This window comes from Pteropus alecto, unplaced genomic scaffold (assembly GCF_000325575.1).
Source record: "Pteropus alecto unplaced genomic scaffold, ASM32557v1 scaffold61, whole genome shotgun sequence".
Taxonomy (NCBI): Eukaryota; Metazoa; Chordata; class Mammalia; order Chiroptera; family Pteropodidae; genus Pteropus; species Pteropus alecto.
The window spans coordinates 23,074,186-23,089,800 of NW_006434835.1; the positions used below are offsets into that span (position 1 = coordinate 23,074,186).

Genomic DNA, 15,615 nt, shown 5'->3' on the forward strand with positions numbered 1-15,615 from the left:
TCATTTTAAAAAAATACACATTATACATTTAAAAGTAGCAATTTAAACTTTGTTCAATGATGGTTGTTTTAAATAAACTAATGGAATCATATATTGAAAATGCTAGAATATAAGACATATACTTAAATTACAGACAGGTGAAAAATGTTCCTAACATACTGTATTATAAGAATCACAACCAAATCTTACATTTTTTTGGATGCAGTTTGTGCAGTGTGCAGACATGCTAATCTAACCAAAGAAAGAGCACTTCATAAAACTCTGCAAGAGTTTTTCAGAATATAACCATGACAAATTTTAAATCTACTACATCATTATTTCCTTACAAAACTTATAATCACAAAAACTACAAATTCAGTAATGCATGTCTTAAGACTTAGAAGGTATTGTTGGGGGATTTCCATTATTATTTCTGTCTCAACCTTGCATCAATTTCTCCAATAACTCTACGTATTCAAATTTTTCCTAAAATACTGGTATTTCAGAGTCAGAATTGACTTAGATTTGAGAGCAAATCTGATAAGGGCTGTTATGTCTCTTTTTTAGATATAAAAGAATAGCTCTGGAATCACAAATTCAATTGGAAGACTAAAACTTAAGCTTAATGAATGCAGAGATAATTTTTGAGATCTAAATGCCAATACTCTTTAGGAATTATCTCCTTTTTTGTCACTTCCACCACTAGACGCCCAAAGAATTTAGAAGAACTGGTTTGTAGCTTCTTTTGATAAAATGGATTCAATATTTCAACATCTCCAGACTTCAGCATGCAAAATCGAAACAGTACGATCTGATGAAACTTCATGCAAAATCGAAACAGTATGATCTGATGAAACTTCATCACTGGACTATTTTGAGTGGCTTAAAATTATAATGGTGCAACATACAGATCAATGGGACAGACTAGAGAGTCTAGAAATAAGACTCTAAGAGGTAACAATTAGCTGACTTGTGTGGCTTTGTTCTCATGCACATAACTGATATCACTTATAAATCACAGCACTTTTCATTTAAGACCAGATACAGCCTCTGAAATCTTTCTCAGTGCAGCACTTCAGGAAGCCATCATGAAGAGAAGAAAGCTGGGACAGTAGATGAAATCTAATATGCCTTAACTAATCGCCATGTTGTACACTTAAAACTAAAACAATATTGCATGCCAACTGTAATGGAAAATTTTTTTAAAAATTTTAAATAAAAACACTAAAATTTTACAAATGCTAATAAAAGCAAAAAAAAAAAGTAAAAGAAAAAATTGAATGGGAGAAATAAAGGGTTCTTTAACGATGCTAGAATAACTGGTTTAACTATTTCCCAATCTAACATCTAGCAAATCTATTAAACAAAAATGCAAGATGAGTTTGACAGACTGTGAACAGGTAGGTGTATTCTTTTAAAAGTATTCACAAATTATATGCTAATAATCTGGTCTAATTTTCCCTGGGCAGCCAGACTAAGGTAGAAAAGTGTCTCTGAAGAATTATACCAACAGAAGCACCTGATCGTCACAGTTCCACATACGAATGCAGTGCCTAATCCATCTTCTTTTACCCTAATCCACCTTCTTTTACCCTCCCTTTGGGGACACCTAATATGATCTGGAGGGATCATCATCAACATCCTGTAGATAAAGAATCCTTAGTCTTCTCTATGGCTGACAAAAAAGTGCAGAGAAAATACAGAACAAGTATCTGGAACCTTACATGATCCAGAACGTAACCCAAAGAACAATCAAATTCCAACAGAGAGCAAAGAGCAAAAAAAGGAGAAGGAACAGGTGGCTTTCGAAGACACTATACTATATCATAGCCTTACATTTCTGTATTTTCTTAGTTGAATCTAGTAAAATATTTTGATTAAAGAAATACATAACATTTAAAAACGCTGTTTGTTCTACTAAACATTTTAATAGGATAATTTTCAGCGATTCTCTATATATAGCACTACAATAAATCTTCTAAGTCATGCTTATTCTCTGCTACATAGAACTAGATTTTTAAAGTCCTTTTGGCATGCAGCTATTAATTGCAGCTGTGAAAATTAATGTAACATAACATAAAAATTCACAAAACTACTACAAAGAAACCAATAATTTTTTCCTAAAAAACTATGAGAATTTTTAAGTCCAATGTTTTAATGGGATTAAGTATTTTTACATTAGCTGTACCTTTACTGCTTGGTCACAGAATTGCTATGATCCACACTAATTGGAAGACAAGATATTTATGAATTTGATTACTTAAAAAGAAACAAGTTTATAGTTAGGAATTTCTAGTGAGACCATACTTAATAGTTACAATAACCATTTTTAAAATATCTGAACTAATACGATGACTAAAAAAGAAACTTACAGCATCATAATTAGTTATTATTTACTATTGAGCTATGAATAAAATATTTTGCCTGGAAAATAACATCTCAATGCAATATCACAAGGCAGCACAAAATTTTCAAACGGTTAGGATAAAGAAAATGCAAGTTCAGGCATTTTCTTTTACTATAGTAAATTAAACAGATGCTATTACTATTTGTTTAGATAATAAAAAAATGGGGGCAACTACTTCAAGTTCAAATAATATCCATGGCAAGGCTGTATCAGCAAAATACAACTGAACAGTAGCCCAGGGAAACAATAATCTGGAAGTAATCATTTGAGAGTCTCTGATGGAAGCATAGCGCATAAAGAACAAAGATGTTATAGAGATATAAGCACTTTATAAAACATATCATTTTCATATATAGTGTCTCATTTATTCCTCACAAAATCCTCTAGGGATAAGATGGGTGTGTATTATAATCTCCATATTATAAACTAAAAAACTAAGCCTGAAGGATTAATAAGCACAAATAATTAGCAACAGAACTAGGACTTAAGCTCAAGGCTTTTGACTTTTGGTCCAGTCTGCTTTATGTTACCTTACTTTCCTCCTCTCTCTTCTTAACTAAAAGTGAAAGAGGAAATGTGAATGTTTTCCTACACAAAGCAAAGCACGCCCTTGTCTCTTAAAAAAAAGTAGAGAAGGGAGGAGGGAAAAAGGGGAGAAGAAAAAAAGAAGAAAAAGGGGGAGAAGGAAAAAAAGAAAGTAGAAGTAGATAGAATGGAGAATGGAAGAGAAAGGAGAAGAAGCAATTTAGAGACATCTGTCATTCCAAGAAAATACCATGGGCAAGTCAATAAACTGATAAAGATCTAAACAAAACTACAGAATAACCCTAAACAAGTTTGAAGAAATGTACTGAGAAAGTTCTGAAAGTCTGTAGAACTTATTTACCAAAGCAACCTTGACAAGAAGAACAAAACTGCATCAACTAAAGTTGATGCCAGTCACCATTTGGCACCATAATGGGTCTGTCAGTTCTATTGTCTTATAGCAACCAATAACACTGCATTGTTATAACACATTTACCATATTCATCAGCTCTATAGAAAGGTTGACATGTTTAATGAATTAACAAGTCAAAGAGCAAGGCCCTTAACAGAGAGCTGCTATACTAAAAACATTCTTGATTTTGAAATCAATACTAAAAACTTTTAGATTAAATTTCCCCAAGTACATTAAAAAAAGAAAGTTAAAGGGTTTAGGTTGAAGAACATGTATTATTTTTAAAGGGTGTATAATGGTCTCTAAAAATATTTATATCTGAGTTACCAAACTCACCGTTGAAGTATCAATGATGCTTTTCTCTCTTCCATCAATGTCATCGTCTTCGTCTTCATCACTGAAATCTGCAGCTGCACTTTCAAGGAATTTGAAATTATCCAGCACAGAGGCAGAATCTGTTAACTCGGATTTTCTGGTTTAAAACATGTACATCTTGCTCAGTTAATTTTTTAAATTCAGCATAAGAATTAATCCATATGTTGCACTAACTTCTGTTTATATTGTAACTATGATTCCCCAAATCATATTATGAACTACACTGATTCTTATCCATACATTTCCATGAATTTTAACTGGAAAAGCAAGATAAGAAGTGGTTATTTTTTAAAGTACTCTGCAATCCTATCTACTTAGATTGATGGTAATCTAACATAAACAATTCCTCTCTTGATTCATTATTACTCTGATCCTAAGTCAACCTTCATATATTTCGTTTTTAAAATTTTTTTTATATCTGCTATTTTCTCTATTCTTTTCTCTATGCAACTCTTCCTCTGACACGTTTCCATAACTCAGAAAATAACTAGTAAATATGTCATTTTTCTCTTACACAATCTTATACTTCTGAATAGCTAAAAAGTTGAAAAAAATGTGCATATAAAGTTACTAAACACAATATATTAGCAAACTAATACTACGAAACCTGATCCTACTGGTGAATAAACCATTAAACTTTTGGAAATGACTGACTTTTCAAATATACAAGATTTGAATTTAGTTTCTTAAACAAAAATTTAGTAAACAATTTTCTAATGGCCAGAACAGGATAATTTCTCACCAGTTCATTAAAAAATGCTTTAGATCTAAGAAGGCATTTTCATGAAAAAATTTAGCCAAACCTACGAACAAAATTTTCAAAACAGATAAATCATAAATTTCAAATCTGCTCAGAGCTATGTTTTTGTTTTTTTTTTTCCCACTCTATTTCCACCCATCTCTATATAAATCAGATTCAGCATAATGCTCCTGTCAGATTCAAAAGACAGGTCAAGGCCAAAACATAAGACAATTGGAGTGGTCTTAAGATCTTTATAAAGATCTCATATTTATAAAAACAATTTAATGTAGTTTTAATTGTTAGCGAATACATTTTAAAAGGCTCCAATTACATCTCATTATAAAAGTCATATTTTTGAACCTCTACCTAAATCTCACAATTTTAGTTTATGTCCCAGAAACTTTGCTGTCACAAGAAAATAGAGTTCAATTTTTCCAGCCTAAACATACATTAAAATAAAGTAAATCATATTTAGACTTTCACAAATTCTATGGCTTTTTATTCAAGAATCCTGACAAATTTTTTTTCAATAAAGAATCTCCTCATTTAACTGTTCATGTTCATTTTAAGCGCAATTACATATTAACTATATCGTATGTGATCCAAAAAGCAAAACAAAATATTTCAAACAGACATTGAATTTTTACATTTATTCTATCAATTAAAATATATATAACTTAAAAATAGATATTTTTCAAAGGAATGATGAGTTATAGCATTATTAAACAGAAGTGGCTAAGAAAAGGTTTACTTCTAAAAAATTTGAGGTATTTCTATGATTTCTGGGTCACCAGGAATAAAAAATCATTCTTACAGATTTGAACTGGATTTCCATAATAAGATCTTTTATGACGTTCTAATAGTAAGTGACTGAACTTTAAGATATTAAAATCTATATTAAATCCATAAATTTCAGGCAAATATTTTCAATAAAAATATTCTTAAAATAATCTTAAAGGGTAACTCTAATCCCTCTGTTATCTTCTACAAATAAATTTTAAATTTCTATTAAACTTTATTATAATTTGGTAGCAGTATCAAAAAGTGTAAGTATCACCCACAAACCAAAAATATTTAATAAGAACTAAAGCTATAGCTAAATCACTTTCCAGACAAAATACTTACCCAATCATTGCTGTGTCTTTAACTTCACCCTCTGTGCCATTTATAACTGAGTCTTGATTTTTGTCATCTTCTCTGTCAGTGACATCACTTGAAAAGCCCAACAAAGCTCGCACTCGTTTAGATTTCACATCTAGAATAGTATCTGTGTAACCCACCTCCTGCAGATACCTGTGTAGGAAGAGGATGCTTACAATTCAGTCATTTTGGAATAAGTATTCTATACCATAATATGTAAATAAAAATATTTCTTTAAATTAATTGCCTGTATAAGACTTAACAGTATGGTATTATTCTAGTATGACTCGCTAATAAATGAACTTCCAGCTGCAGATGGAGCTGTCTCCTGCAGTACCAGCCTCTACGGTCACTGAGAAAAATCAAAAAACTATACAATACACCATTCATTATACTTATCATAAGAAAAAGCTGTTTCTTAATATACCTAATAGCACATTTTTTTCTTCTAGGCAGAGTTGGAGTAAATTCACTCTCATTTCTACTAAACTACTTTTTTTAATAGTAATTATTATAACCACATTTCCGATGTAAAGTGTCATGGGATCAACTGTATAAATCCAGAAATGTTTCTTGTATGTATGGTTTCCTCCATGACATAAAAGAAGATAGTATATTCCAAAGAGTCACTTCTGCAGAGGGAAGCTTCTATCCTGAGAAACTAAAAAACATAAAATAAAATCAACCACGATTCAATTGTAGGATGTGGGATGCTTGGGTACATGGGAGTGTGTGTGTTGCAGAGAGGCAGCAGCAAAGAAAAAAGAGAATACACTTTGTACTGACGGTTAGAACTGGGTCTAATGTCCATTTCTGCCACTTTCTCCCTGTGTTAATTCTCCTGACCCTCAGTTTTATTTCCCCTAAAAGAGACATACAATACAGAAGGCACTCAATATCTATTAACAACAGAGAAGACCAAAAAGATCAAAAGTAGAAGGGGCAGGAACACGGAAAAGGCAAATGTCATTAATATCATCATTAATAAACATGACAGACAAATGTTAGGCATTAACTTATAAGTAAGCATCAAGTCTATGAGATGAAAGAGAAGACAAAGGTGGACAAGATAACCAGTCTAAGGTCAGTTTATTTCAAGACTAGTATTAATAGTTATTATAGCTCAAAGAGATATCTCACAAAAATATGTGACCAAAGTCGAATAGTGCATCCTATCAAGATACTCATTTTTCAATTCTATCCAATATTTATAGAAAGGTTTTGATTACAATGTAGATAATAAATTTCTAACTTCCTTAAATTTAATCAGTTGTTCTTGCAAACTAATACAAAGGTATTATGTTTTTCCATTTTTAACAAGTAATATTTGATATATACTTTGCTCTGGCAACAAAATCACATTACGAACAACTGTTTCAAAAACTGCACTTTCCATACATAAGTTGTTGCTTCCCCATTTATCGACAAAAGCCATCATAAAAGGGTACTTTGAGGAGAAGACTGAGTTTTTTACAGTTTTTGAAAATATCTCTTAAATTGCTCACCATAAAAATTTCTCATTAAAAAAAGGATCAGTACTTTAAAAATACTTATTTATTTATAAAAGAAAAATGCCTAAATCATATGTAAGACCAAAATGAGAGCAGTAGTGAAAATCCACTTACTAAATATTAGTAAACTCTCATTTTCTTCCAACTTCGAGCAGATAAAAAATAGATATGAGGAGACATTTTAATATTCTCTTCCATTAATTAAAGGAATGGCTGGCATGCATCCACTTTGGAAATCATAGATTTAGACTACTCACATGCGACCTCAAAGTCCAAATCTTTTTACTGAGGCACAAATCTGAACACCAGTTTCAAACCTGACACGCAAGGACCAGGCACTGAGCTGATGAGTGAGTCTAGTCTATCATCTGACATCTGAACCTCAACTCAACTTTGTTTCCTCTTTATAGTCTCAAATACACATTTTATAGAAGAAAGTATACGTTAGTGTAATATTTGCAAATCTGAGAAATTCAAGAAGTTCTTCAATTTAAAATAGAAAGTTTAAAAACATACAAAAATTACATATAACTACTGACTAGACATATTAAAACATGTATATTCATGTGTAAAAGATGCAAAAAAAAGAGTAATTTAAGACTGTACAATTCTTTAAACTATAAATTTAAGTGTATAATAAAATTTAGAAGCTTAAAATTGTACTCTTTTTGATGAAGTTATTATTATGGGAAGAATTTACTCTTGATAATTCTTATTAACATTTAATAAAAAATTCTATCACAGGAGAAAAGTATTTAATATGAAAAAAGAACAGTAATTCAATTAAGCTTTTTCACAGGAGCAGTAAAATAACATAAGAGATGTAATTATTCTATTGAGTTGAAAATATAAAACAAAAATAATATAATGAAAATATATGTTTCTCCTCAGTTTAACAATGGGTTACTTACTGTCTGAGTAGCTGTCGACCTTGTTTCCACATTAACTGACTATTTTGTTGTGGCTGCACCTCTGTTTCATTACCTTCATCTAGAAAACATTAAAACATAACAAAACTGACTTGTTATATACATTAGATGGCATCTTGATTCATAAGAAATGTCCAAGAAAAATTTGTAAGATTATATAAAACCACTCTGTAAGGTATGTTTTAGGAAAATGTAAATTCTGTTTTTAAGTGAAATTCTGTGATAAACTCTAAATTCATTACTGCTACTGGATTCCCCTCAAAGTTGTAAAACTAAAATAAAGACATTTTCTGAATCTTTAAGCGGCCTGAGAATTTTCTGTCAGGACAAAGACCTACTGAAATCAAGTCACAGAATGACAGTCAAATAAAAGTATTATGAAGCACAACATCAGAATTAGAACAAAATACTTAGAAGTATGATGGTTAAAAAAAGCTAGTTTGATTAAAGAGTAAATCTATAAGAAATAATCTCAGTCCAAATCTATTTCCTTTACTAGTTATTAAATAAAAATTTTGAGAATTCTTTTTAAGACATTTTTTGAATGAAAATTTCCTGGTCTTGTAATGGTTTAAATTCACCATTTGGTAAATCTTTTCAAAAAGGTGGTAAAATAAAAAGAACCTTCTCAGTCTGGATTAAAAATTTTTTCAAACTACACTTATGGCTCTACTTTAAAAATACAAAAAAGTTCACACTTTCCATCAGCCCTTGATTAAACTATAAGAAAATGTGGTCTTTATAGAGTTTGATTCAAGTGGAGATACAAGAAAGACTGGGAATATTTGTTTTATGATTATTTGCTATTACATATTTACTGTGTTTCAGATGCTGTGTTAAAAACATATACATTACCCCTTTACAAAGTCAAAAGGTGACTTTTACTATCTTCATTTTAAAGATGAGAAATAGGAGCTTTACAGGTTAATTTTAAGGTCTAAGTTAGAAATAGTTACAAGTGTTGAAGTCCTATGTGACTCCAGAGCTCACGTATTTTCCTCCACATGCTATCGCTACAATGATGAGAAATTAGAGAAATACATAAACAAAAGTGAGAATTAAACTTTGCTTTTTCTTTCATTTTTCTCCTAAAATAACTAGGCCAAGATCTGTGATATACCAAAGAAACAGCAGTAGAGTATATGGGGGCTGGGAAGAGAGATAAGAGGATTAGGTTAACTCAAGAAGGAAAATTACTTTGGGATGACTTCAGAGGGTATACTTTTTTTTTTTTCCTTTTTTGTAAAAGCAAAAACAAAGGTCCCAATACTAAGGAAAAAATAATACATCTTGTTTCCATTGACCCACAAATTTAGGAACTGTATATGTAACATAGTATGTTCCAATATATCCCCTTCTTACATCAAGTGAGTAACTTGTACTTGCCAAGTTAAGAACATTTACACGGACATTTCAAAAAACTAAAAATTCCAGGTGTGAAAAAACTTTTTTCTTTTAACCAGCAAAAATGGGTTTATTTGGAAACAGCAAAGAATTGCAAGTCAAGATAGGTAAGCTATAGCAAAGGCCATAGGCCAGTCCAACAAAGGAAAGGAATGTTTTTTTACAGAGAAGGAGGAGAAAGTTGGGAAGGGTTGTTTTTTGTTGTTATTGTGGTTTCCGTTTGTAGTACATTGGTTAGACATTTATATAGTTTAGGATACGATCTCCTTGATTGCTCTTTCTCTCCTCTGGCTCTACACATAGCCATTATATTACAGTGGACTGCATTTCCTATGCCATGCTCCCTGTCCCCGTGACCACCTATCAACTACTAATTTGTACTTCTTTAACCCTACACCACTTTCTCCCCATGAAAAAACTTCTGAAGTCATCTAATTTCCCATCAGAATAGGACTAAATCCTTTCTATATCATCCTCAACTGCCCTTGCCTACTTTGACAGCTAGTAATGTTGCCAAAGTGTGTTATAAGGAATGAACTATTGATACACACCAACATGTATGAATTTCAAATGCATTATGCCAAGTGAAAGAAGCTAGAAGCAAAAGCCTACATTCTTTCTATATGATTCTGGAATCTATATGACTTTCTAGAAAAGGTAAAACTATAGAAATAGAAAACAGATTAGTGGTTGCCAGTGGATTAGAGAAGGAGGGGTTGACTACAAAGGGTCGTAGTAACAGATTGTATATGTTTGTAAAAACAATAAAAATACAATAAAAAAACAATAAAAAGGTGAATTTACTGTATGTAATTTATACCTTAATAAAAGACAAATTAAGCCAAATCAAGTAAAAATGCATCCTCAAGCTCTTTTAAAAAGTGCACTTTTTTAAAAATTAGTTTCAAGTGTACAGTACATTGGTTAGATTGACATTTATATAGTTTATGAAACAATCCCCCTGATGTGTATTCTTATATTGAGATAAAAATCTGACTCCTGGGTAACATTTGACATTTACAAAAAAAGAAAAAGTCTAAGGTTTAAAGAAAAAAAGAAAAAAAAAACTCTTGTGCATGTGAACTTGATTTCCCCACACTTCCTTATCTAGGCTAACCTCACAGTTCTCTCAATAGGCTCTCAAAGGTTAGTAAGTAGTCATCAACTATCAAATTCATTCTTACCTTATAAAGTTCAAAAAGTGATATTATATAAAAGTGAGGATTTTAAAGTGGGTAAGAGTTTATGTCTTGGTAATATTGAAAGTATTTGACTGGCACATCAAGTCAAGTTGGAGTAACAGGGACCCAATTTACTCCCCTGTTTGAAACAACTATAAAACAAAATAGATGAAACAATGGTTAAGGTACTGGACATCACGCAGCAAAGGACATGATCCCTGAGAGAAGGGAAGCAAACAGGTGAGCCCTATAATTATTCCAGCTTACTGCCTTGATGGAATTTCCAGATCATAGCACAGGCAGGAGGAATAAAACAATATCTGAAGAAACAATGGCTGAAAAATAACAAATTCCATAAAAACTAGAAATCCATAGATCTAAGAAACTCAACAAATCCCCAGCACAAGAAACAATGGGGTGAAGCACCAAAGCATATCATAATAAAATTGTTTAAAATCAGTGCTAAAGATAAAAATCTTAAAAGTAGACAGAGAAAAAGGTCATATTCTATGCAAAAGAACTACAATAAGGATGACAGAAGATATATCAGCAGAAACAATGCAAGCGAGCAAAATAAAGACCTGTTTAAGATACATAAAAGTTGAAAGAATTCATTATTAGCAGCCCATATTACAAGGTAACATTAAAGAAAGTCTCTAATAAGGTAGAAGAAAAATGATACCACAAAATATGGATCCACACAAAGAAATGATGAGCACAGGAAATATATATTTTTTATAGTATTCAAATCTCTTTAAAAGAGAATTGACTGTTGAAACAAAAAAAAAAATAATGTGGTGTGTGTTTTATTACATAGAAGTAAAATAAATGAAAACAACTGCACAAAGACAGAGAGGACAGATGGAAGTATACCATTTTAAGTGTCTCATGCTACACAGGAGTGGAATATTACCACTTAAAGACAGATGGTAATAAGTTATAAACCCTAAAGCAATCACTAAAATACAAGAGTTATAGCTAATAAGTCAGGAAAAGAGATAAAATGAAATCATAAAAAACACCACATTAATTCAAAAGAAATCTGAAAACGAAGAAAAGGAAGCAAAGAACAGATTGAACAAACAGCAAGGTGGTACCTTTAGAGCTAACCATATTAATAGTCACATTAAATGTAAATGGTCTAAACATCTCAATTAAAAGGCAGAATTTGTCACTTTGGAGAAAAAAATTCCATTTTTAATAATATATCTGGCTTCTAACATTAAATAGGAGAAACTGAAATATGGAAGATAAATAGATTTTACCATAACCTGAGGTAATATTCTCCTAAAGTAGAAACGTGAAGGTTTGGAAGTGCAACAAAACAGAAAAAAAAAGTCAGAAGGGAAACTAATTTTTTGTGAAAAATGTTTCAGAAAATGTCTAGATTGTCAGTTTTAGGAAAACACAGTAAATGGCTAAACGAAGAATGGAACAGTCCCTGCTTCGTTAGGGTTTACCCTGTTTGGATACACCACCTTCTACCCTCTCCAGTGCTGTCCTTATCACTGTCACCTGTAAATCCCTTGACAGTGCTCCAAACAAGGTGATCACCCAGGCCAGCCCCACTTCAGCCTCTCCACGACTACCACCCTTTCTAGCTGTCATACCCTACATGTTGTCATCATGAAGAAATGCCACAGCACAAACTCACTCTCTGAGTATACCCTTTGGGTTCAGTACTTCCAATTCACTACATCTTTGATTTAGCTAAGACTTTAGACCAAGGGCCAACAATTTACAGCGTACAAGTCAAACCTGGCCTGCCACCCTTATTCATTATTGTGGCTGCTTTTATGTTACGACAGCAGAGTTGAGTAGCTGCACCAGCAAACGTATGGCCTACAAACATTACTATCAGGCCCCGGAAAAAATCTGCTGACCCATTTAGCCTCTTTTTGTCTTCACTTCCTTCCTTCTGTAGTTTTAGTTCAGTCTATCACTTCAACCATTCTTTCGCCAATGTACTCAATTTTTCTTATTCCCCTGTCTCTCCACGAATTCAGTGAATTTAATTATTTTTATCCTTTTTAACTTTTACCTCGGCTGCCAAATGTGCAGACGAGTGCTTCCATATAAACTCATGATCACACACCTCGACTAGACCCTTAGCTTTTCTCAATCCTACTATTTCTTAGACAGTTTTTCCCTCTGTTCATTACTATTTTAAATCTCTACTTTTCTGAAACCTCTGACATACTCTTAGCAGATAATTGTCTCATACATAAAGCTATATTAAATACCTCTACCAAACTGAAAACCAAACCTACAAATCCATCACCTAACTTTCTACATTCTTTCTCTTGATGAAAAAAAAAGACATGCTGCTCTTCCTGCCATTCTCCAGCTGTGTTCAGAATCCAATCCCTATCACTTATTCAGATACCTTCCTTTTTCGAATATCTCTACACTCTCCCTTTTATTTGTTCTTCTTTTAAAAAATATTACGCACTTCTTTGACCCCACATTTCCATTCAGCTATGGTCTTCTACTCCCTCTCCTTCACCTTCGCAACCTAAGCTTACTAAAAACTGACTATACTTAGTCTTCATTTTCCACTCATGTCTAAGTTTCTGCTCTCACCTCTCCCCTGAAACTGCTCACAATAAAGTTCTTAGTGACTTGTGTGTCATTAAATTCTAGAGGTAACTCTTCATCCCTATGGATATTAATCAGTGATGCTGAAGGCTCCTTACTTCTGGGAACCCTCTCTTGTCTTGGCTTCTACTGGTTTTCCTCCTACTATTAAGAGACTCCTTATCGGTTTCCTTTTCAAGCTTCTATTCCTCTATCAGTTTCTTAAATTTGCCATTCCTCAGGGCTCCAGTTTAGGTCCTCGTCTCACTCTGCATAAGTCCCTGGATGTGTTCTTCCATTCCAATGGCCTTGAACGCCATCAGTACTATACGGTGATGCCTCTCAAATCTACACATCAAACCCATACCCGTGGCCTGAACTCCAGATCCACAACCTGTCTACTAGCCATCTTCACTTGATTGCCTAACAAATAAATCCAAAAGTGAACTCACTATCTTCCAAACCTACTTCTGGTCCAGTTTTTTAAATCAGAAATGTGGAAGTCATCTTTGATTCTCCTTTTTTTTCCCTTCCTCATCCACCCACATGGCTGTAATGGTCCTCTAACCAGCTCCCCATTTCCAGTTCTGCTCCTCTCTAATCCATTTTCAGATCTAAGAGCAAATCTGATCACAAGAGTCCTAATTAAGTCCTCCAAATGCCTTCTCATAACTCTTAGGATAAAGAATAAACTCCATAACATATTTTACAAGACCCTTATGACACATTTTACCATCTGTCCTTGGCTAACTCTCTGGCTGCACCTAAAACACTCCTTCCCTCCTTTCCAGTTATTTCATTTCTCAAATGTGCCAAATTCTTACCTCAGAAACTTTACTGCTAATGCTCTTTCCCCACTTCTCATTCAACAAACATTTAGTCAGTCCACTTTTCCTGAGTAATTCTTACTTGTCCTTCAGATGTCAACTTTGAATACCACTTCCTGCAGTAATCCTTTCTTAAACACTTAAGACTAGATTTGATTTCCCCGCTATTACGCTCTATAACAAAAAACCTTTACCTTTCCCCCTTATACATGTCATTTTACTACTATAATCACTTTTTTCTTATCTTCCCTGAAAAATCCAATAGGGCTTTATCATCTTATTCACAGAATTTGGTGCTCGGTCTGACAAGTATTACACATTTAATATTTGCAAGATAAACAGGTAGTGTGAAAGACTGATAGAATGATACTAGGTACTAACTAGGTACTGTATATTAAGCAAATAAACCTGGCAGTTAGGAAGTATTTCCAGAATTTTTCCCAGTTTACAGATAAGGAATGAAGCAACCTCAGAGAGATTAGGTAATATCACAGGTATTTAACGTGTTAGAGCAGAATCAAACTTCTTTGTATCTGATTTCAAGCCCAAACTATTCCTACTGAGCCATACTGTTTACTTATAAACATTTTGTATATATTGCAACTAGGACTTTATACTCCTAAATTGATATCTAAAAATTAGGAAACAAACTTTTTACTGTAAAAGTACTAAATAAATTCACTCCTTTGAACAAGACATTATACTGTATTTTTAGGACAGTCTTTAACAATTACCCTAGATTAAAAAAAAAAAAAAATTAATTCAAGTGCATCTCAAGTTAAGAGACACCAAAACATAACAAAAAAACAAAGGAAAAAATATGCCGTTGATCAACTGGTATTGCACTAATTTTCAAGGATTCACTATTCAACTGTGTAAATATGTTAATAACATTACCACATTGAACTGAACTATAAAATAGGCAACACGCTTAGAACTTATTTTGTAAAATTCTTTCATACATTGTCAAATATAGAAGTGGCACGTTAAAATGGGAAGAATATAAATTTTGGAATCAGATAGATGTGGGCTCAGATCCATATTCTCATTACTTAATAGCTATGTGACCTTGTATAAGTTTCTCCACTTCTCTGAGTTTCAATTTCACATAGGTACAATAAGAATAGTATTATCTTTATTGAATATCTATTTTAAGAATTATAGTAAATATACATAAAGCCCCTAGCATTTCAGTAAATATAAATAATTGATTATCTTCAGATATTTGATCCAGGAATTTAATCTGAAATTATGTCAAAAACACTCACTTGAAACATGGTGATAAGTTCTGAATAACTTTTCTTACTTCTCCCTACATCTACAAATAACTCGTCTATATTGCTTAATATCTAATTGTTTACCAGTTCTATTTTTATATTGTTTGGTAGAGTGAAAAGGAAGGTAGAAGGAAAAAGAAGAAATAACACAAAAAGATAATAAATGTGTCAGCTGTTAAAAGCGGATCTAGTTACAGAATCTGTTGTGGATGAAAGTCCAAAACAATTTTGCACCTGAAACTGAGGGATCAAGGTTTATGGGATGAAGAATTTCCCTGTAATTAAAGAAGAAATCTCTTACCTCCATAATTCCTACTCTTTTTCTCAGG

At 32.4% G+C, this 15,615-nt stretch overlaps 1 protein-coding gene across 2 annotated transcripts in view; it reads right to left on the reverse strand.

The window, feature by feature from the left end:
- STRN (striatin) overlaps positions 1–15,615 on the reverse strand; it is a 76,861-nt gene that overhangs the window by 28,087 nt on the left and 33,159 nt on the right. For both annotated transcript variants that reach the window (XM_025045686.1, XM_006910386.3), the window contains 3 exons: positions 8,003–8,081; positions 5,566–5,733; positions 3,660–3,795 (listed from right to left, as the gene is read on the reverse strand). In XM_025045686.1, coding sequence (XP_024901454.1) covers positions 3,660–3,795; positions 5,566–5,733; positions 8,003–8,081 — 383 coding nt within the window. The remainder of the gene's footprint in view (positions 1–3,659; positions 3,796–5,565; positions 5,734–8,002; positions 8,082–15,615) is intronic.